The sequence below is a fragment of the Chiloscyllium plagiosum genome, chromosome 8, assembly GCF_004010195.1.
Source record: "Chiloscyllium plagiosum isolate BGI_BamShark_2017 chromosome 8, ASM401019v2, whole genome shotgun sequence".
Taxonomy (NCBI): Eukaryota; Metazoa; Chordata; class Chondrichthyes; order Orectolobiformes; family Hemiscylliidae; genus Chiloscyllium; species Chiloscyllium plagiosum.
In genome coordinates, this window is record NC_057717.1 from 89383714 (window position 1) to 89407131 (window position 23418).

At 42.9% G+C, this 23418-nt stretch overlaps 1 protein-coding gene across 1 annotated transcript in view; it reads right to left on the minus strand.

Moving 5' to 3' along the window:
- Positions 1-23418, minus strand: part of colgalt1b (collagen beta(1-O)galactosyltransferase 1b) — a 55572-nt gene that overhangs the window by 24377 nt on the left and 7777 nt on the right. Inside the window, exon 2 of the mRNA XM_043694710.1 lies at positions 2740-2850. Within this exon, the coding sequence (XP_043550645.1) occupies positions 2740-2753 (14 nt within the window). The 5' untranslated portion in view covers positions 2754-2850. The remainder of the gene's footprint in view (positions 1-2739; positions 2851-23418) is intronic.

Consider the following 23418-nt stretch of genomic DNA (forward strand, 5'->3'; position numbering starts at 1 on the left):
TGCAATTCTGGTCTCCTTCCTATCGGAAAGATGTTGTGAAACTTGAAAGGGTTCAGAAAAGATTTACAAGGATGTTGCCAGGGTTGGAGGATCTGAGCTACAGGGAGAGGCAGAACAGGCTGGGGCTGTTTTCCCTGGGGCGTCGGAGGCTGAGGGGTGACCTTATTGAGGTTTACAAAATTATGAGGGGCATGGATAGGATAAATAGACAAAGTCTTTTCCCTGGGATCGGGGAGTCCAGAACTAGAGGGCATAGGTTTAGGGTGAGAGGGGAAAGATATAAAAGAGACCTAAGGGGTAACCTTTTCAGGCAGAGGATGGTACATGTAAGGAATGTGCTGCCAGAGGATGTAGTGGAGGCTGGTACAATTGCAACATTTAAGACTCATTTGGATGGGTATATGAATAGGAAGGATTTGGAGGGATATGGGCCGGTTGCAGGCAGGTGGGACTAGATTGGGTTGGGATATCTGGTCGGCATGGACAGGTTGGACCGAAGGGTCTGTTTCCACGCTGTACATCTCTATGACTCTATGACCAACTCCAAGGTGAAACCATTCGGACTTGGCCTTGTATCTCTGGTTCCTTCATAATGTTTGGAATTCCTTGACCTAATTGCATCACGGGAGCGCCAACGAGTGAAGACACTCAATAAGTAGACAGTGTGAAATGAGCACTAGAGGCTGAAAGTGAAATGTTACCTAGACAGCATTGACTGCAATTTTTTAAAAACTCAAGCACAAACATACTGGTCTACACAACACTACCATTTGTACCATATCAAGAGGAGACTGCACTCTACACTACTGCAAACGAGGATCCTCATCCTTGCACCAAACTCATCCTTTGGTGAAGACAACAGGGGTTAAAAAAAAAAAAAGCCATCACTGATAGTCTACATTGAATACCTCAACTTCAACACCTCAACAAGACTGATCTTTCCCTGGAAAGTTCTTTGGCCTCCCGTTTTAGTTATCAACATCTCAGTGGGGTTTGCCATATGATATGCCAGTGAATTGAGTGCCTGGCACCCAAACAATCCAAAGGGGAAAACAGTGGTTTTGTGACAATGTCATTCAATCAGTATTCCAATATGCCAGGCTAACATTTTGGGGACATTGGTTAAAATTCCACCATGGCAGGTGATGAAATTTGAACTCAATAAAAATCTGGAAGAGAGAACTAGCCTAATGACAGCTATGTAACTATCAGTGATCACTGTGAAAACCTATCTGGTTCAATGATATCCTTTCAGGAAGGAAATCTGCCATCGTCACTCAGTCTGACCTACGTATGACTCCAAACACAAAGCAAAGTGGCTGACTCTTAACTGGTCGCTGGGTAATTAGAAATTGACAATAAATGCGGGTATCTCATTTATTTTTTAAAAAATACCTTGAGATGACTCAGTCTAACATGCAGCTAGAGGCAACTGTGGTGAGCTGGTACACCTGAACAGTAGCTGCTACGAATAGAGACTGCTTGGCACTGTGGAAAACCTACTTTCTGATCGAGTGAAGGGAATCTCTTCTTGCAGCTGTTACTCAATGGTACAAGGACCGACAGCTAACTTTTTTGTGGTTCAGTTATGGACCAGGCCAAACCCCTCAAAATATATTAAAACTGCCTCAATCCTAACTCGATAAGTTATTAGGGTTCCAGATGCAACTCGATTGGTCAAACTACCAGTCTTGAAGCAAAATACACTTCATTCATATTATTAAAATACAACAGAAGAAGGAAGAGATTGGAAAAACTTAACTCTATTGGAAAACTTAACAGAACAATACAATATTTTACTACTAAATAGTAACTGTTCCAATATAGTAACATCCTATAGCAGCACAGATTGTCTCACATACAATTCTAGCAGCAGAAAGAGAACCCCCAACTTTTAACTGTAACAGAGAGAGGAATAACACATTGTACATTTAGCTTCGAGACCCCAGCAGCAAATGCTGCTGAAAGCTAAAACTAAAAAAGAGAGATTTACCATAGTGCTACCTGGACTGGAGGGCATGTCTTATGAACTAAGAGTGAGAGCGCTCCAGCTTTTCTCGTTGGAGCAAAGGAGGATGAGAGGTGACTTGATAGAGATGTACAAGATGGTGAGAGGCATAGATAGAGTGGATAGCCAGACACTTTTTCCCATGGCAGAAATGCCTGTCACGAAGGGGCACAATTTTAAGGCAACTGAGGAAGGTTTAGGGGAGATGTCAGAGGTAGGTTCTTCACATGAGTGTGGTGGGTGCGTGGAATGCACTGCCGGCAGTGGTAGTAGAGTCACATCCATTAGGGACATTTAAGCGACTCTTGGATAGGCGTTTGGACGATGGTAGAATGAAGGATATGTAGGTTAGTCTGATCTTAGAATAGGATAAAAGGCCGGCACAACATTAAGGCATTCAGGCTGCTTGTACTGTTCCAACTTGTTAAAAAAAACCAAGGCCTCACATGCTGTTTTATTAGCTTTGAGCTGACGCTCGCCACCCTATAAAAACAAAGCAGGACAAAATAACTTCTTAAAGCCATAGTATTGTCACACTCATATCAGTCAAAATACTCTCACTGGTCAGCTGCTCTATGTCCACACTGGAGATGGTCACATAGTTAATGTCCGATGAAAATGAGGCTGTTATCCTATTGAGAATAACAAGACTGAGCAGTTATTCATGGAAAGAGACTGCCTAAAGCTAATGGGTTAAGATGTCCTGGGCTGTAGCCAGCATCTGGACTCACTTTGGCTCATCCATAGGTCGCCATTCGACAGAATGGTAAAGTCCCTGTACATTCACCAGCCACTCCCTTAGTATAGCCGTGGTGTTATCCACATTGTGGTCTGTCGCTACCCTAAAGGAAAGGAAAGAACACAAATGTAATCAACCTCATTAATTGTGTATAGCATCTTCGCCAAAAGTGAAAACTGACCATGTTTTCATCTACCAGAAAAACTGCCTTTCAAATTCCAAGGACGTTGCAGCAATACACGATCATGCTTATGCCCAAAACGTAGACTCTTTTGCTCTCGGATGCTGCCTGACCTGCTGTGCTTTCCCAGTGCCACACTTTTCAACTCTGATCTCCAGCATCTGCAGTCCTATTTTGGTGTTCTACAATTAATGTTCATTAAGACACTGAGGACCCCGCTTGTGGGATCACTTGTATCGAACCTAAATGAGCAGATTGCACCTTGGTTTAATGTTTCGTCTGAACAACAGCATCTCTGACAGTGAGGGCTTCTTTGGTACTACACTAGAGAGTCAGCTTGGCTTGTGTGCTAAGCTTGTGAAGTGGCACTATAACTTTCACGGGGCTCAGGTGTTACCAGCTGTCCCAGGGCTGGAAAAAAAACACATTTTGATTCAAGTAACCGTTGAGTACGTTTTGGTTTCTGACTGAACAATGCCAATTCTTCAAAACACAATCAGAGGGTCATCTGCAGATCTTCATATGAGGTATAATCAAACCTCCGAGTCATGGCTAGAGTATCCAGAGGAACAAGTGAGCCTTCTCGGATGAGATGGGCTTCCCTGAAATATCTGCCATGTCATGGATATACGAGTGAAAAAGTAGTAACAGGAGATGCCAGTATGAAGCAGCAACTAACTGCTGCTACAAGTGTCCTTCCCACACCCACTCCCAGTGAGATGGCTTTTCAGCTCAATCTTAAAAAATTCTGCCACATGATTATGTAAACTGCACATTTAAAAAAAGTCACTCTGAAGATACGCGCCGCTATCAAAGCCAGCATTTTTCTCACCCCTAGCTGCACGACAATATTGTAGTGAGCCACCTTCTTGATTTATTGCAGTACCTGTGGTGAAGACCCTGCTAGGCAGACAGTTATAGGATTGTGAATCAGTGGCAATGAAGGATTGTGGACATATGATTAATTTGGGGTGTCACATGGTTTCAAAGGGAATTCAGGGGTAGAAACGTCAAGCACTTTTTTTTTCTATTCCTGGGTTATGGTTGTCATTGGCTAGTGATATCATTCACTGCCTATCCCTAACTGCCCTGGAAAAAGTAATGACAAGCTGCCACCATTGAACTGTTGTAGACATTGGGGTGAAGGGCAGCACAGCAGTTCAGTGTCTTCACAGCACCAGGGTCCCAGGTTCGATTCCAGCCTCGGGTGACCGTCTGTGTGGAGTTTGCACATTCGCCCCTCCAGGTGCTCCGGTTTCCTCCCACAATCCAAAGGTGAATTGGCCATGCTAAATTGCCCCTAGAGTAGGTCATTAAACAGGGGTAAATATAGGTAGGGTATGGGTCTGGGTGGGTTACTCTTCAGAGAGTCAGTGTGGTCTTGTTGGGCCAAAGAGCCGGTTTCCACACTAGAAATTCTGAACAAAAAGACCCACTCAGTGCTGACAAGGATGGTGTCCCAGGATTTTGACTTGGTGACAGCAAAGCAACGGTGATGCAGTTCCAAGTTGGAGGGGAACTTGTAGGTGTTGGTGCACCTATTTATCTACTGCCTTTGTCCTTCTAGGTAGTAGAGGTCGAGTTTGAAAGACACTATTGAAGGAGCCTTGGTGAGGTGATGCTTGTATACGGCTCACTCTATCAGTATTGGTGGGCGTGAATGTTGAATGAATGTAAAATGAACAAGAATGAATGCACTTCAAAACACAAATGGATGGCAAGTCAAGAGATTTTAGGCAATACGGTATGTTTAAACAAAGAAAATCTCCAATTGTATTGGTCAGCACGTTGAGTATAGGAGATGTCATGTTGAGGCTGTAGAGGACATTGGTTAGGCCACTTTTGGAATAATGCACTCAATTCTGGTCTCCCTGCTACAGGAAAGTTGTTGTTAAACTTGAAGGGATTCAGAAAAGGTTTACAAGGGTTGGTAGGAAGAGGCTGAACAGGCTAGGGCTATTTTCCCTGGAGCTAAGGGTGACCGTATAGAGATTTATAAAATCTTGAGGGGCATGGATAGGGTGAATAGACAAGGTCAAAACTAGGAGTTCAAAACTAGAAGGTATAGGTTGAAGGTGAGAGGGAAAAGATATAAAAAGGACTTAAGGGACTATGTTTTCACACAGGGCATGGTGTGTGTATGGAATGAGCTGCCAGAGGAAGTGGTAGAGGCAGATACAATTACAACTTTTAAAAGGCATCTGGATGAGTAAATGAATAGGAAGGGTTGAGAGAGTTATGGGCCAAATGGAACTAGATTAATTTAGGATATCTGGTTGACACAGATGCATTGGACCAAAGGATCTGTTTCCATGCTGTACATCTCTATGACTCTAACTACACTGAACAATGGAAGTCTTAAAGTCCTAAACAAACAGCCTTCTCTGTCTAAGGCACACAGGCCATGAAGGATAACAAAGGCTTCTTGCATCAGAGAGGGCAAACCCTCGACAACTTTGAAATAAGTTTAAAAGACTGGAAAAAAATAAGGTATTTAGCTGGAGATCTGTGCTTCTCTAGTGCATGGAATTCCTCACTGCTCTTCCAAACTTATTTGGAACATAGCACTTATAAATCAGAAAACTGAAAACTAAATAAATAAACTTATATTTCTATTACATTATTTTTTCAAAATGCAGATGAGAAAAAGAATGCGCTTATTTTGTCACTGCCAACATTTTTATTATATGTTAATAGATCCTGTTGTATAAACTTTATGAATTCCTTGAATAGATCATTATTTTTGTCTGCAAGCAGATCATTAAACAGCATCCACAGATTCTGAACGAGGGCATTTATCCCATCGATCTGCACCAGCTCTTTAGCAGGACTATCCAATTAGTCCCATACCCTTGCTCTTGCCTGCAGTGTGTCAAAACATTTTCCCTCTCGTCTACGCAATTCTTTTTCAAAATGTCAAGTCTACTTTCCATTATGCTTTCAGGCAGTTGGTTCCAGATCATAACTCAATGCAGAAAGAAAATTCTCTTCTCATCTTACCTCTGGTTCTTTTTCCAATTACCTCAAATCTGATCACTCCATTTCCATCTCCCCTGCCAGAAAAAGTGTTTCTCTTTATTCACTCTTTCAAATCTCTTCATGATTTTTCACACTTTCACTTTCTCTTATCTTCACTAAGAAAATCTGCTTCTCTCTACCCCTACTTAACTGAGGTTATTTGATTAATTGAGCAAAGACTTTACATTCCACCCCCCTAATCATAATCATTCTTTTAGACTAATACTTTAGGGCTTTCTCACACACTCTCCCTTTCCACACTTATAAGGATCCTATCTCCAATGTAGATATATATTTTACATGATGTAATATACAACGTTGAGCACAGACTTCCAAATATGATCTGCATTGTAAAGTGCAACCTTTCTTGATTTGAACTCGAATGCTGCAGTAAAGGAACATTTATTTTCTCTAGTTTTTCTTCACCACGTTATAACTGTTGTGCCTGCAGCCCTTTCCTTTCTAATGTTCCAGTGAAGTTCTATTTAGGGCATTTTCACAACTCGCATCTGTTAGACCGACGTGCCAAACTTCTGTAAGGTTAAACATCACTCTCAACATGTCCATACAACAGTGCAAGCGTTTTGAATCCTTTAGCTGCCTCAGCACCTACTGCTCCAGCGATGATAGTTTTCACAAAACTGCTATGATGCAGGTGGCGGCCATTTGGTCCACTGTGCCAGCACTGGCTCTCCAAACAACCATCACAACTTGGTGTCACTCTCCCACTCCTACCCCTGCACATTGATTTATATTTAAATCATCATCTCTTGAATGTTTGGATTGAAACTTCCCCCACCAGAATTCCAGAGAATGTATTTTAGATCCTAAGCACTCGCTGTGTGAAAATTCCTCACTCGTCTTCTGTAAATCACAAACTGTGCCTCTTATTCTTGACCCTTGTACACAGGAACCATTTCTCCCTATCTCTGTTCAACCACCTTGTGATTTTGAAAACACCTCTCAGCTTTTTCCTTTCCTAGGTGAACTTCATAGGTGCTCCAGTCTAAATTCATAACTGAAGCTTCTCATCCGTGGAGCCATTCTTATAAACTAAAATTAATTAATTACACCATAAACGCCTGACATACATTAAACCCTAGCCCAACAATACCTCAAAATTTGTTCTTGTGCTTACAACTTTAGAAGATCTCATTCACGCTAACTCTCTTGGCAATATTGTTAATAATGATTAGAAACTCTGCCCTGATCCTATGGGATTCATCTCAACATACTTACCTTCATCCAATCTAAAACTCAACTCACTCTCACACAACTTTTTTTTATTTCTACACAATCCCAAGTAATTGACCAGGATTGAATGCCACTTTTTATTTAATGAAGTTTCGCACGTGGCAATTTGCCAAAGCTTTCCAAGTAAACTACAATACAGGAAAGAACACCAACAATTTTGCTCAAAACATTCTGCCAGAGGTTTGCCAGGCAGTGTAAGTTTTTTCTAAATGCATTTGTTTAACGGCCAAGAATTTGTGACCACAGCTTGCCATTATTGCCAGCTAAAACTGTGAGCAACTTCTGGCATCTGAAAAAGCACAGCTAAACCAACTTTGCCAATGCCAACCTCATAGTAAACTTATCACAACCAACCTGTGGACTGCACAGTCCGGGGGAAGTGAAGTTACGATGATAATGACTGATTATTTTCTTATCATTTCATCGCTACCTCATGTTCTGCTCAGTGACGCATCAAAAGGGGTATTGATCTGCTAATTAAGCAACAGAACAGGAGTTAATGCCCTAACGGCAACAGTGAACCTCAATGGCATGTGAGTTGCATTCATCCTGATAGTAGTCAGTGAGTCAGAATTGATACTTCGTTTGGCTGCTGTCTTCTTGAATGCAGTGGATTGCTGATCTTAAATACTTTGTCAGTTTACTTTGCAGCAGCAGGTCATTCGATCCATCATGTCTCTACAAGCTCTTTCCAGTTTATCCTATTCCTCTCAGCTCAGCCCCATAATTTTGAAAATTTACCTTTTCAAATATACACCCAATTGTCTTTTCTAGTTCATATTGAATCGCCTTCCATGGCCTGTTCAGCCAAATCATTCAAGATCACAGCAACTCCTGCTTTAAAAGGAATTTACTCTTGCTCTTTTACCCAATCTCCTTGAAATCTCCTTCATGTTGCAGCCGTCCAGGACAATGGATAGGCCACATTGTGCGCAATTCTGGTCTTCCTCCTATCAGAAGGATGTTGTGAAACTTGTAAGGGTTCAGAAAACATTTAACAAGGATGTTGCCAGAGTTGGAGGATTTGAGCTACAGGGAGAGGCTGAATAGGCTGGGGCTGTTTTCCCTGGTGGGCGGCACAGTGGCACAGTGGTTAGCACTGCTGCCTCACAGCGCCAGAGATCTGGGTTCAATTCCCACCTCAGGCAACTGTCTGGTATCCTAACCTAATCTAGTCCCATTTGCCAGCACTTGGCCCATATCCTCTAAACCCTTCCTATTAATATACCCATCCAGATGCGGTTTTACTTTTGTAATTAGATTAGATTAGATTCCCCTACAGTGTGAAATCAGGCCCTTAGGCCCAACAGGTCCACACCGATCCTCTGAAGAGCAACCCACCCAGATCATTCCCCTACATTTTCCCCTAACTAATGCACCTAACATCACAGGCAATTTAGATTGGCCAATTCACTTAACCTGCACATCTTTGGACTGTGGGAGGAAACCGGAGCACCCAGAGGAAACCAATGCAGACACTGGGAGAATGTGCAAACTCCACACAGACAGTTGCCACTGAGCCACCGTGCCGCCCTTATACTGTGCAGTTTTGGCCACCCTGTTATGGGAAGGTTCAGAGAGTTCAGAAGAGTGGGATGTTGCTGGGCATGGAGGCTTTGAATGAGAAGAGGAGGCTGGTTAGGTTTGGACATTTTTCACTGGAACATAGGAGGCTGAAAGGTGACCTTAGAGATTTATAAAATCATGAGGGATATAGATAAGGTGAATGGCAGGCACCGTTTCTCTAAGGTGGGAGATTTCAAGACTAAGGAAAATATTTTTAAGGTAAGAGGAAAAAGATTTGCCCAACGGCAAATGTTTTACAGAGTGTGGTGCATACCATGGAATGAATTTCCATAGAAAGTTGCATAAGTACAGTTACAATGCTTAAAAGACATTTAGATAAGTACATGAATAAAAAATGTTTGAAGGGATATGGGCCAAGTGCAGGTAGGTGGGACTAGTTTAGTTTGGGATTATGCTTGACATGGACTGGTTGGACTGAAGAGTCTATTTCCGTGCTACATGACTGTATTACCAACTCGGCAAGAGAAAGTACAAAATAGTTTCAAGAATCAGGCTGGGCCTTAACTCTGGATTGACTCTACCTCACATTAATACTGAAGGAGGTTGACAGCCTTAAAGCACACAGAGGGAGGGTGATGAAGTGAAACCAAGTTGGAATTTACAGAAACACCACTCTACCCAGTATTCAAAGTAGTCTGTAAGGGAAGAAAACAATCAGCCATTAAACAGCACACACATTTGTTGAGATGGGTATTGCTACTGACAGCACAAATTTGAATTTATATAGCATCTCCTACACAGTAAAATGTCCTACTTCAGAGAAGCATAATTAAATGTGGAGCCACTTAAGATGCTATGAGAAGGTGATCCAAAGCTTGGTCAAAGAGTTGGATTTTAAACAAATTCTTGAATGAGGAGAGCACAATAAAGTTATTTAGGGAGGCCGTTGCAGAGAAGCAGTATGGACACAATGAGCCAAAAGGTCCCCTTCAGAGTTAAGTGCCTTGGCAGCTGAAGGAATGGCACCAAGAACACCACATGCTCAGAATTGCCTGCATTTTTGAACACTGCGACTGATCCAGGTGCAAAGACTTCTACAGGTCAGGAGGCCCAGTCTTGATTATGGGGAAGTGCTTAATGGGTGTGTACTTCAACCAAAGTCATGGCACAGTGCTAGCACTGTCTCAATCAGTGCCTAGCCCACATCACACCATGCTGCAGACAAAGGCAGCTTTAATGCAGGCTCATACTCAAACCAACTCCCACGACAGATTCCGCGATGCACACAGTTATACAGAGCTCCTGAAAATCTGAGAGATTTCAGAAAGAACCTCTTTAATTCTACTGCCTCTACTAAAGTACTTTCATATAGATTTTGGGCTCAGTTAACAGAATTAGAAGGCAGAGGATGACTACGGCACTCATTGCGATTCCAACACTCTGATCGTCTGATGTGCAAGGGGAGTGCTACAGAGAGTTAAGTAACAGGAGGTTACAGAGGGCTGTTAGCACCATACCACAGTGTGTTACCCGTAGAAGAAAGTAATGTGATCCACATTATGTCTATCCATGAGAGTAATCAGCTGCAGCTTAATGCATTTTCATTTCTTAGACAGAAGTAGGCTGTGGGTTCAAGACAAACTCAAGACACTCAAGCCACAGATTCAGTCAGACGGCTCACCAAAGTACTGAGCGAGTGGTAGATTGTCAAAGAAGCCAATTTTGTTTGAACTTTGTTAACATTGCATGTTAAACCCACACCTCATCCTCCTCTCAGGTGGATGTAAAAGATGCTGCAGCTTACAAGCATCTTGCTTGGTGTCCAAAGCAATCATTTATCCCTCAACCAACATTACCCAAAAGCTACAGATGGTGAGGCAGTGTGTGGGATATTCTGTGGGAGCGGTCAGGCACCACAGAAAGGTACACCTTTGCCAGCTGTATCGATTTTCAGGATCTGAAGACCTTGTGGTCGGCAGACTCTTCAAGCAAGTGCAACTAGAGAAAAGTGTACACTCCCAGTCTGCTTCAACAGAAACCACCTTCATGCTCACTACGTAGTATAAAGGATGTATGAACACAGTAGCCATCAGACAGCCACACTACCTTCCTGCCAACGTGCAATAGGCCTCGTGCATGCCAAGAAAACTTTCCAACAGCTTTCAGGTTCCTCTTCCTATCTCCTAACACACTCCGAGGTCTCTGTGCATCTTCAGTTCTGCCCCTTGCCTTTGGAAGTCTTGCCTAGACTCTGGCATTCTGTTCCTAAGCCTCTTGAGTACTTCCCTCTAAGATATTCCCTGCCTCTATAACCAAGTTACCAATCTTAATGACTCAAGTCTTTGGATCCCAGTCACTCTTTTTGTCAAATAATGTTTCTGTGAAGCTGTGGGAAAAGATTTGCTAACCCACGATAGGCCCACAAAAGCAAATTGGCCAAATTGTACCAGGACACCCAGAATTCCCGAGCAACTCACAAACTGGGTCAAACAGCACACAGATAATGGAATACGCTTTAAGCTCCAATGGACATGACAGAGATCTCAAAGCCCTAAGGGCAGTTTCACAAGCAAGCAATACAAAAGCCACACAAAGAGCAGGACAGACAGAGGGGCACCAGCAAGGACATGCTCCAGGAACAGGACAATGGAAGCACCTCAGCACTTCAGAAAAGACTTTAGTACCTACTTGTGAAGATGAATGTCAGAATGCTGCATTGTGTGAAGGAACATTCATCCGATAAACTGTTTTCCAATTAGTGCCCTTGCAACTAAATTACTCAATTTCCAGAAACATTGTAGTTTCCCGTTTCTTAATCAATGTCATTGTACAGCATTACTATAAAACTGGTCTCATCCTCAGCTCTGGGAGGAGAAAATCTGATCTGTCTGTGCAGACTGTCAGTTCTGTGTCAGCCTGGGTCAATTTGTCTTCCAGCGATATCGCTTGCAATAAACTGTCAATTTCACTTCGAGCTGTATTTTGTGATCTCCAACCTATTGGGCAAGTTTCTCCGATAGAAGCATCTTGAGATGTTTGACCAGACTAAAGGCGGCACAGTGACACAGTGGTTAGCACTGCTGCCTCCTGTCTCAGGCAACTGCCTGTGTGGAGTTTGCACATTCTCCCAGTGTCTGCGTGGGTTTCCTCCGGGTGCTCCGGTTTCCTCCCACAGTCCAAAAATGTGCAGGTTAGGTGAATTGGCCAATCTAAATTGCCTGTAGTGTTAGGTGAAGGGGGTAAATGTAGGGGAATGGGTCTGGGTGGGTTGCTCTTCGGAGGGTCAGTGTGGACTTGTTGGGCCAAAGGGCCTGTTTCCACACTGTAAGTAATCTAATCTAATCTAATCAATACATGATGTTGTTGAACATCTTAAAATTTCTCAAGAGTTGAGGACTTTGGAATGCTCTTCCCTAAAAGGCCAAGTTAGAGTATTTAAATATTTTTAAGGCAGAGGTAGATAGATTCTTGACTATCCTGAGGATGAAAGATCATCGGGGACATGCAAGAACATACAGCCAAGGGTAAAATCAGATCAGCCACCATCTTATTGAATGGTGGAGCAGGCTCGAAAAGCCTAATGGCTTACTCCTGTCCCTTGTTTGTACCTTACAAGCAATATAACTGAAAAATGGAGTCCTCATTTTGGAAGCTCTGGCATCGTGACACTGAATATACAACAGAAAAACCTTTTCTGCTTCTTGGATGCTGCCTAACCTGCTGTGCTTTTCCAGCAACACACACTCAATTCTGATCGCCAGCATCTGCAGTCCATACAGTTTCTGGTCAGTGGTAAGGCCCAGGATGCTACACTGCTGGGAAAGGAGCCAAGGAGAAACAAATCATTCCAGCTTCCCAGCTAGATTGCAAACTTTGGACTTCAAACTTAAAATGCTGGGGACTTGATGTTAAATTTCCTGACCTCACTTTCCTGCTCAATTCACATTAATTGAGAGGAGTGGGCAGCAGGAGACCAACCAACAGGATTCCTCAAGAACCAAAGTTGAAAATAAGAAATGCATTTATTTAGTAACTCTCTCAACCTCAGAACAGTCTACAGCACGTCTTAACCGGTGAAGTGTTGTTGGAAGCATACAGTTACTGCTGTCATCCAGGTTATGCAGCAGACAAATTTGTGCATAGGAAGATTCCTCAACAGCATTAAAACAGTCTCAAAATCAGGCGTTTTAGCAACATTGGTTGAGAGATAACTAATAGTCACAGCACAGGGAGGAAAACCGACCCTTCTTTAAAAAGGCATCATGGGATATTTTATGATCACTTGAGAGGTGACAGGGCATCAGTTTACTGTCCCAAGTGAAAAGGCAGCACTCTGACAGTGCAGAACTCCCTCAGTGCTGAACTCGACAGCCAGCTTTTGACTTTTATGCTCAGGTCCAATTACCTGAGGAGAAAGTGAGGTCTGCAGATGTTGGAGATCAGAGCTGAAAATGTGTTGCTGGAAAAGCGCAGCAGGTCAGGCAGCATCCAGGGAACAGGAGAATCAACGTTTTTGGGCATAAGCCCTTCTTCAGGAATCCAATTACCTGAGCCATGATACTGAAAGGACTGCAAAATAGCAAAAGTTGTCGATAAGCCAATTCAGGATTCTTTTCAAAAGACACATTTGCGATTCAAGAATTTTCAGACCACCCTTTGCCTTGCCTGCCAACACAGCAATGACATAAATAATTTTGTAGAGCAAGTCAGAAAGCAAGAAATAAAGACACCTTTCTAAAAGCAAGCTGGGACACAGAAAGTGATTTAGATTAACCAACTAATCCTACACATTCCAACTGCCCTGCCAGCAAGACAAAATATTTGTTCCTAGATTTTGAAACATTTCTCTTTAAAGAATGTGGATTGAAGAGGGTCAACGAACCAAAGGAATTCTAAACCTAGAGATTCCCACTAGCCCAACATACCTGAATCCCTCATTGCAACCAATCTGAAAACTAACACACTGAAATAAACAGGAACTTTACTCCCTAATCAAAAGATCCCAAACTTCTTAAAAAGAAACATTTCCAGGATGTGGGCATCATTGGGAAGATGACAGCTATTGCTTGTTGCCAATTATTCAGTAAATGTAGGAGCTGAGCAGCTTACGGGCCATTTCAGAGGCCAGAAATAATCATCCAAAGAGTACTACTGGAGTCACAGAGACCAGACTTGGGTAGGGTAGAATGGCTGCACAACGCAATGAAGTCAAAAGGCTGACAATTATAAAGCACTTTTCCTGATCTTAAGACAACTGAAATGCCAATGAAAAAGTGCTGTCAGTCATACATAATCAACCTGCATTTAGGAAGATCCTTTTTATACAATCATTTCGATTTGGAGCAGGAATGAGCCATTCCATTCCTTCAGCCTGTTCTGCCATTCAATAAGATCCTGGCTGATGTTATTGCGGCTACAATGCCACTCTCGATAACCAGTCAAGAATCTCTCTGTTTCTATCAAATCCACAAAGGTTTTGCGGGCATTAAAAACCAATTTTCAGTTCCAAATTTTATGAACTGAATTTAATATTTGCCAGTTGCCACAGAGCTATGAACCCATATTCCCTGAACATCACCTCTGGATCAATAGTCCAGCGACACTACCACCATACGCCTATCTCAACCCATCCCATCAATGCTGATTCTAGTTCACAAATACCTCTGCAGAAAGGGTAAATAGGAATGGGAGCAGGCCATTCAACCTGCTCAACTGTTGTACATGTGGAGGTGGTGGCATAGTGGTAATACCTAGCAATCTAAAAACAGCAATGGCCTAGTAGTGTGATCACTGGACTGTTAATCCAGAAACCCAGGTTCAAATCCCACCACAGCATATGGCAGAATTTGAATAATAAGCATTGTTAATTGTTGGAAAAACACATCTGGTTCACTAATGACCTTCGAAACTAATGAAACTGCCATCCACCCCCACATGTAACACCAGACCTACAGCAATGTGGTCGACTCTTAATTGTCTAGCCAGCAATGTCCTCATCTTGTGAATGAATAATAAAATCCAGAAGCCTGGGCTAGTATCCTATCATGATAGTGGTGAAATTTGAATTCAAGAGAAATCTGGAGTTAACAGTTGGCGCAGTTGCGAATATATAACCACTGACTGTTCTAATAACCCACCTGGTTCACTATTGCTGTTTAAGGAAGGAATTCTGCCATTCTCACCTGATCCAACCTACGTGTGATTCCAGACTCTCAGCAATATGAATGACTCTTAACTGTTCTCTGGGCACTTCGAGATGCATAAGAAACATTGGGTAGTCAGCATACTTACATTCCACGAAAGAGTAAAGAATTGATAACAGCAATACCACAAGTCCATCTCCATCCACCCGATTTTGACCCCAATTGCTTAGATTTGTCCATTCAACATACATTTATCAATCGGTCTCAAAAATTCACACGGATGCATAGCATCCACAAACTTTAGCCAAGTTTCAAGATTCCCATTATTCATGTGAGTGAAAGAGAAAGCACCTTTGAACAAAACACAACTCATTCTAAAGACAGCTTCTCAAGGCAACTATACCACCCCCATGGTCAAAGCAGTGGCACTGGGCAGGTGGCATGCCGTAAGGCCATGAGAAATGGGGTCAATAGACTACTCGGTCCATCTAGCCTGCTCCGTCGTTCAACAGGATCAAGGATGATCTGATATTCCTCACATCCACTTTCCTGCCTGCTTCCTTTAACCTAATATCTTTCTCAGCATAAAATATATAAAAGGACTGCCCCCACAGCTGTGTATCAATGACACATAAACCTCAAGGAATTCCTCCTTATCTCAGTCTTAAATTAGTGTCCCTAATTCTGAGAATATGCCCTCTGATCTTAGACTCTCCCATGGGGGGAAAAACATTCTTTCAGTGTTTACCCTGTTAAGGCCATTAAGAATCCTATACGTTTCAATGAGATAACCTCTCTTTCTTCTAAACTCCCATGAGTTAGCTTTTGCTCAGAAGACAATCCCTCCATATCAGGAATCATTCTAGTGAACTTTCTCTCATCTGCATCCAATGAAATGACACTTCTCTTTCATAAGGGCCATACCACACCCTCTCTAGCCATCACCCAACACCATGATGCAAAGGTGTCAGCATTGGATTCGGGAGGACAAAGTCAGAAGTCACATGACACCAGGTTATAGACCAACAGGTTTACTTGAAATCACAAGCTTTGAGAGCTGCTCCTTCGGCAGATGAAGCATTCATGTCAGCCCCACCTTCCTGCTGAACTTTATCTGCTAACAATTTGCCAGGTGATGGCAAACTGACTTTTTGGTTGGGTGAGGGGTTACAACATTGTATACCTTCCAGTGTCCTGAGATCAAAGTGATGACAGTGTTGAGTAAGCCAGGATCAACGCCTAAGTGACAGCTTAATTTGTCACCACTTTAAGACAGATAGAGGAATGCGTTTCTGGGCAATGAATTGTTTTAGTTATGGAAGGCACAGCTTGTAAAGGCAGTGGCAACACATTTAATAGTAATATCCAAAAGGGAACTGGACATGTACTTGGCATGTAGTTCTTGGGGGGACATGTCATCACGTTATATAAAAGTCTTAGGAAAAGAGCAGAGATGATTTATAAAGATGACATAAAAAATGTGAAGATATACAAATCAGGAAAAGACTGACAGGCTGCGTCAATTTTTCTTGGAAAAAGGCGACTGAGAGTTGACAAGTAAAGGTCATTAAAACAAAGAAAGATTTTGATAGAGTTGACCCACGGAGACAATGCTTTCTCTTGTGGGGGAAAGACAGAACGAGATGCCATGAATATAAAATGATCACCAAGAAATCCAACAGAGAATTCGAAATGAAACTTCCTTATCCAAAGGGTGAGGAGAACGTAGAACTCGCTAACCCGGGGAGTGGTTGAAGTGAACAGCATTGATATGTTTAGGGGGAAACTGGACCAGCTCATAGCAAGTAGGAAATCGAGAGACATAGTAATAGATTCAGATATAGGAACTTGAGTGGGGCATAAAAGAGTTATAGACAAGGACTAGTTGGGTCAAATGGCCTGTTTCTGCAACATAAATCCGAAGAATAGGGGATAAGAGAGAGAAACAAGTAGAGGTACGGCACTGAATAGCTCTTTCAAAAACCAACATGGGCATAACTGGTCACCATCTACGGTTTTCCTTATCCCACCCCTCACCAGCCTTGACCAATCTTGCCCCTCCAGCCAACTGCTAATCCATTGCTCACAAATGATCCTTCAGTTGCATTAGTCCTTTTCTTAAACCTTTAACAAATTTACCATTCTTTCCACACTTCTTAAACAGGTCTTGTTCCTCCCACATTCTGCAATTGTCTCAATTCCAACTTGGCAAGTCACCTGTCCCCAGTGCAAATACGTTGGTAATGTCCCTCCATGGAATAGATATCAAAAACTAGTTAAATAACAGTTCATCAGCCACAGTTTCCAAACTCTCTTAGATTCTGTTACTGGCAATGAATGAGTTAACGGCACTCAGCATTAGCACGTTCTGGATCAGATGTCACTACTCTAAATGTGACCTCAGAGGAATATTCCACCTAAAGCGGGGCCCCCAATAATTCCATGAGACAGTACCATGGAGCAGTCTGAACTTGTGTGAACATATGCAGAACTAATACTATATTGCAGTATCAAATGAAGTCAAAGTCATTGCTAATTTGGGATGTATGCAATTCCTTTTCAGATTAAGAAACATGCATAGGCAGGAGCACAGTTATTTAAATCCCATTTATTGGCTTGAGAAATTGTCTGTAAACCTTATTAAGAGAAGCTTCCAGACCTGATTCTCCCATCCTCGTTTGGGATGCATACTCTAGCACTCAGAGGGAGGGCGAGAATAGAGACACAATTCATTCCAACTCCAAGAAGCTTTGTTGCACAGACTGAAACTCTGCATAATGATGTTAAGGATTTAGTGTAAGTAACTCTGCCTCTTTCTCATGTCAAAGAATGAAGACTTCTATCTCCAAATAAGACAGCGTAGTGAAAGCAGGGAAATGGGACCAGTAGAGTTGCTCTTGCAGAGAGCCAGTAAAAATTCTGTGGGCTGAATGGCCACCTTTGGTGCTGTCAACTTTGTCATTTCACATCTGGCTTTCATATAACACTTTGCTACAGAAGGAGTATAATGGAAGTTCATTAGGCTCGTATGTGGGATGGCTGGATTGTCTCGAGAGAACAAAGGGCCTGAGTCCAAATTCTACAGTTCTGGAGAATTATAGCTGACATCATTCAACCTTATAAATTTCTCACAGGGCATGATAAAATGTGGTCCATGGCTGATCAGCCTAAGACATAAATGGCTTACCCTTCAACCTGAGGTTAAGACTGAGATGAGGAGGAATTTCTTCACTCAGAGGAAGGTGAATCTGAGGAAATCTTCACAACAGAGACTTGAAGAAGCTCAATTCATGTTTAGGTCATAAGAACTAGAAGCAAGAGTAGGCCACTCAGCCCCTCAAACCCGCTCTGCCATTTTACATGACAGTGACTGATCTCATCTCAGCCTTGGCTGCATTTTCCTACACACTTCCCATCACCCATTATGAATTAAAAATCTCTTTTCAGATTTATTTAGTGCCCCTGCATCCATCACACTCTAGGGAAGTGAATTTCACACATTCACAACGTTTTGAGAGAAATAATCCCTCAACTACCTTAAAATCTGTTGTTCCTTATCCTAAAACTGTAACCTCACATTCTAGATCGCCCCATGAGGAAACATCATCTCTACATCTCCTTTGTCAATCTCCTTTAGCTGCATATATCCCTCAACTAGATCTCTCCTCATTCTTCTAAACTCCAGTGAGTACAGGCTTAAACTGCTCAATATGGCTTCATAAGACAAACCCCTCAACTCTAGGATAAATCAAGTGAACCTCCTCTGAACTGCCTCCAATGCAAATACATCCCTCCACAAGTAAGGGGACCAAGACTGCAGTCTCATTAATACAGGGGCAGCCACACTTACCTACTTTTACACTGCTCCTTCAGCAATAAATACCAACATCCCATTTGCCTTTCCTATTACCTGCTATACATGCATGCTGCAACAGACACTGATACGATTCCTTGAAATTAACGAGATCAAGGGGCATGAAGGTAGCAGTGAGGCAGATGATCAGCTATGATCTGATTGGTGGAGCAGACTCGATGTGCTGAATGGACGCCTCTGCTTCTATGATGCTACTTCTCACTTCAGTACAAGGTTCCGATACATCAGCCAGATGTTTGGAATGAAAGTCTGGAGTGAAATTGCAAATGAAAAGACCAAGATCCTATACTTCCATGGGCAGCCCTCTCTCCTGTGAATCACAAGATCGTGTAATTAAGTCTAACGCCAGAGATTTGACCACATGATAGAGTTAGGCACTTGAGTGCAAGATAGATAATGCTGCAGTGTCAAGATAGTCATAGAGGTGTACAGCATGGAAAAAGACACTTTGGTCCAACTCGTCCATGCTGACCAGATATCCTAAATTAATCTAGTTCCATTTACCAGTATTTGGCCCATATCCTGCTAAACCCTTCGTATTCAACCAGATGTCTTTTAAATGTTACTGTACCAGCCTCCACCACTTCCTCTGGCAGCTCATTCCATACACGCACCACCTTCTGTGTGAAACATTTGCCCTTTAGGTCCCTTTTAAATCTTTCCCCTCTCACCTTAAACAATGCCCTCTAGTTTTGGACTCCCCCATTTTGGGGAAAACTCCTTGACTATTCACCCTATCTATGCCCCTCATGATTTTAAAAACCTCTATGCGGTCCTGCCACAACCTCTGACGCGCAAGGGAAAGTAGCCCCAGCCAATTCAGCCTCGCTATAGCACAAACCCTCTAACCTTGGCAACACCTCTGCAAATCGTTTCTGAACCCTTTCAAGTTTCACAACAACCTTCCTATAGGAGGGAGACCAGAATTGCACGCAATATTCCAAAAGTGACCTAACCAATGTCCTGTGCAGCCACAACATGACCTTCCAACTCCTCTTCCCAAATGCACTGACCAAAAAAGACAAGCACACCATACACCTTCTTCACTACCCTACCTATCTGCAACTCCACTCTTAAGAACATAAGAGTTAGGAACAGGTGTAGGCCATCCAGTCCTTCGAGCCTGGTTCTGCCATTCATTAAGATCATGGCTGATCTTTGCGTGGCCTCAGCTCCACTTACCCACCCTCTCACTTACAACCCTTAATTCGTTTTCTGTTCAAAAAATTATTTTAGCTTTAAAAACATTTACGGAGGAAGCCTGAACTACTTCACTGGGCAGGTAATTCCAGAGATTCACAACCCTCTGGCTGAAGAAGTTCCTCCTCAATTCAGTGCTAAATCTGCTCCCCCTAATTTTGAGGCTATGTTGCATCCCGTGTTTATCTAAATTAAACTCCATCTGCCACTCCTCAGCCCACTGGCCCATCCGATCAAGGTCCCGTTGTAACCTTCTTAGCTGTCCACTACACCTCCAATTTTGGTGTCCTTTGCAAACTTACTGACCACATGTACTATGTTCACATCTAAATCATTTATATAAATGACAAAAAGCAGTGGACCCAGCACTGATCCTTGTAGCACACCGCTGGTCACAGGTCTCTAGTCTGAAAAACAACCCTGTGTCTTCTACCTTCGAGCCAGTTCTGTATCCAAATGGCTAGTTCTCCCTGTATTCAATGTGATCTAACCTTGCTAACCAGTCGATCATGAGGAACCAGTCGATCATGTCAAATGCCTTACTAAAGTCCATTTAGATCACGTCCACTGCTCTACCCTTATCAGTCCTTTCTGTTAACTTGATTTGAGTTTTTTGAAAAAGCAGTGAGACATGATTTCCCTCGCACAAAACCACGTTGACTATCCGTAATCAGTCCTTGCCTTTCCAAATACATGTAAATACCATCCCTCAGGATTCCCTCTAACAACATATCCACCACCGATGTCAGGCCCACTGGTCTATCACTCCTGGCTTTTCCTTATTACCTTAAATAATGGCACCAATCTTCAGTCTTTTGACAGCTCGACTATGGGTATCAATGATAGAGATATCTCAGCAAGGGGCCCAGAAATCACTTTCCTAGCTTTCGACAGAATCCTAGGGTACTCGTGATGCTGTCTTTTGATTGAGATACTAAACTGCCTGTCAAATAGGTATGAAAGATTCCATCGCACTGAGGATCAGATGTAAGAAGACCCAAGACATTGTGCCATTTTGACTTGGTCTCCTATTAAACATGGCGAAAGTGAGGACTGCAGATGCTAGAGCTTAGAGTCAAGCTTAAAGTGGTGCTAGAAAAGTGGTCTTGCTGTGCTTTTCCAGCACCACTCCAATCTTGACTCCTATTAAACATATCAGCTGATCAGAGCCGCCTGAAGCATCCACTGCGCTATCTATATAGAGGAACTCCACTACCAGAATGAAAAGCCGATGGGTGAGGTGACGCCTTCAACAAGCACTGTGAAGCAATCAGAAGGTTTAGCTCCACTGTCTACTGTCCTCACCCAGGGACCCTGGAACTGCTCAGTTGGCTTTGGAGGCTGCTTGATTCCCCAGATTACCAACCTGCCTTCACGTAGCAACGTGCAGCAAAACCTGCCAGGACACTTCCCAAGAGATTTTGTCAGAGCAAGTCTGACACTGAGCTACATAACCAAAAGCTTGGTCAGAGAGGTAAGTTTTAAGGAGCATTTTGACAAAGGGGAAGGGCTACGTGGAGGGCTTTAGGGAGGGAGCTTGAGAACTTGGAGTATGAACGGTTGAAAACCAGGCTGCCATTGGTGGGAATAATTAAAAATCGGGAGAAAGCAGGAGTTCAAATTTGGGAGGTGGCAGAATATTGGGCAGTTGAAGACTCAGATCATGAGGGATGAGACATTTGAGCTGTAAAGTGCTCTTAAAATTAAACCAGCTAGCAGATTTAGTGAACATTGATGTCAACAAGCAGTAGAACAGGGCTCTACCTCTTGAAGTCCTTCAAAGAAAGAGGTTGCTTACCAGAGTATAGACCATGGCAAGAACCTTTACTATACAGCATGGAAACAGACCCTTCTGTCCAACGAGCCCATGCCGAACATTACCTCAAACCAAACTAGCCCCATTTGCCTGTTCCTAGCCCAAATCCCTCCAAACCTTTCTTATTCATGTATCCATCCAAATGTCTTTTAAACGTTGTAATTGTACCCACATCCACCACTTTCTCAGGAAGTTCATTCCACACGTGAACCATGCTGTGTAAAAAATTTGCCTCGTGTCGGATTGAAATCTCTCTCCTCTGACCTTAAAAATGGACTCCCAGTCTTGAAATCCCCAATCCTAGGGAAAGGACAATTACCATTGACTCTATTTACACCTCTCATTATTTTATCAACTTGTTTCAGATTGCCTCTTAACCTCCTGCTTTCCAGTGAAAGAAGTTCCAGCCTTTCTTTATAACTCAAACCTTCCATATCCGGCAAGATTCTGGTAAATCTCTTCTGAACCCTTTCCAGTTTGATAATATCCTTCCTATAACTGCGAAACCAGCACTGGGCACAGTATCCCCGAAGAGGACTCACCAATGTTATGTACAATCTCAACATGACAAGTGGAGTCTTTTAAGGTGGGAAGGCTCTTGCACTGCAGCTAGCATACAGTTAGAGCTGACTAGGAAACTCTCCTGTTCTCACTACCTCCATAAATGTAACAGAGGATTTGCAAACTGAACCTGTTTGGTCATGGGATAGGACTCTGACTCAGAGACATGGACACTATCCACTGTGCCTCTTGGGAACCACATGATGTAGACCACTGACTGATACTCCTAAACTATTACTAACCTTGTATAGGGTTCCTATCTCATGAGAGAGACTGGCGGTGGTTTAACCCGAGGGTCACCACCCCTCAGGCAAGGAACAAGGTCGAGAAACGTGGGACCTCCAATGTAACCTGGGATTTGAACCTGTATTGTTGGTGCCACTGCAAAGCAGCCATCCAGCCAACAGAGCTAAATGACCACCTCTAACTTTGTCACACTTAGTTAAATGATATGCCTGACACCAACAACTCTCTGACAAAGCTGGAAACTCTGCAATGTATGTCAGACAGCTTCTCTGCTCCCACATCCTCATTTGAATGTGGGAGGGATGTGTAAATTGTATCAAGTCCCATTCACCAACCATCCCTGTGCACAGTGATGTTAGAACATAGAACGGTACAGCACAGAACAGGCCCTTCAACCCACGATGTTGTGCCGACCACTGATCCTCATGTATGCACCCTCAAATTTCTGTGACCATATGTATGTCGAGGAGTCTCTTAAATGTCCCCAATGACCCTGCCTCCACAACTGCTGCTGGCAACGCATTCCATGCTCTCACAACTCTCTGTGTAAAGAACCCGCCTCTGACATCCCCTCTATACTATATTCCTCCAACCAGCTTAAAACTATGACCCCTCGTGTTAGTCATTTCTGCCCTAGGAAATAGTCCCTGGCTATCGACTCTATCTATGCCTCTCATTACCTTGTATACCTCAATTAGGTCCCCTCTTCTCCTCCTTTTCTCCAATGAAAAAAGTCCGAGCTCAGTCAACCCCTCCTCATAAATTAAGCCCTCCAGTCCAGGCAGCATCCTGGTGAACTTCCTCTGAACCCGCTCCAAAGCATCCACATCTTTCTTATAATAAGGTGACCA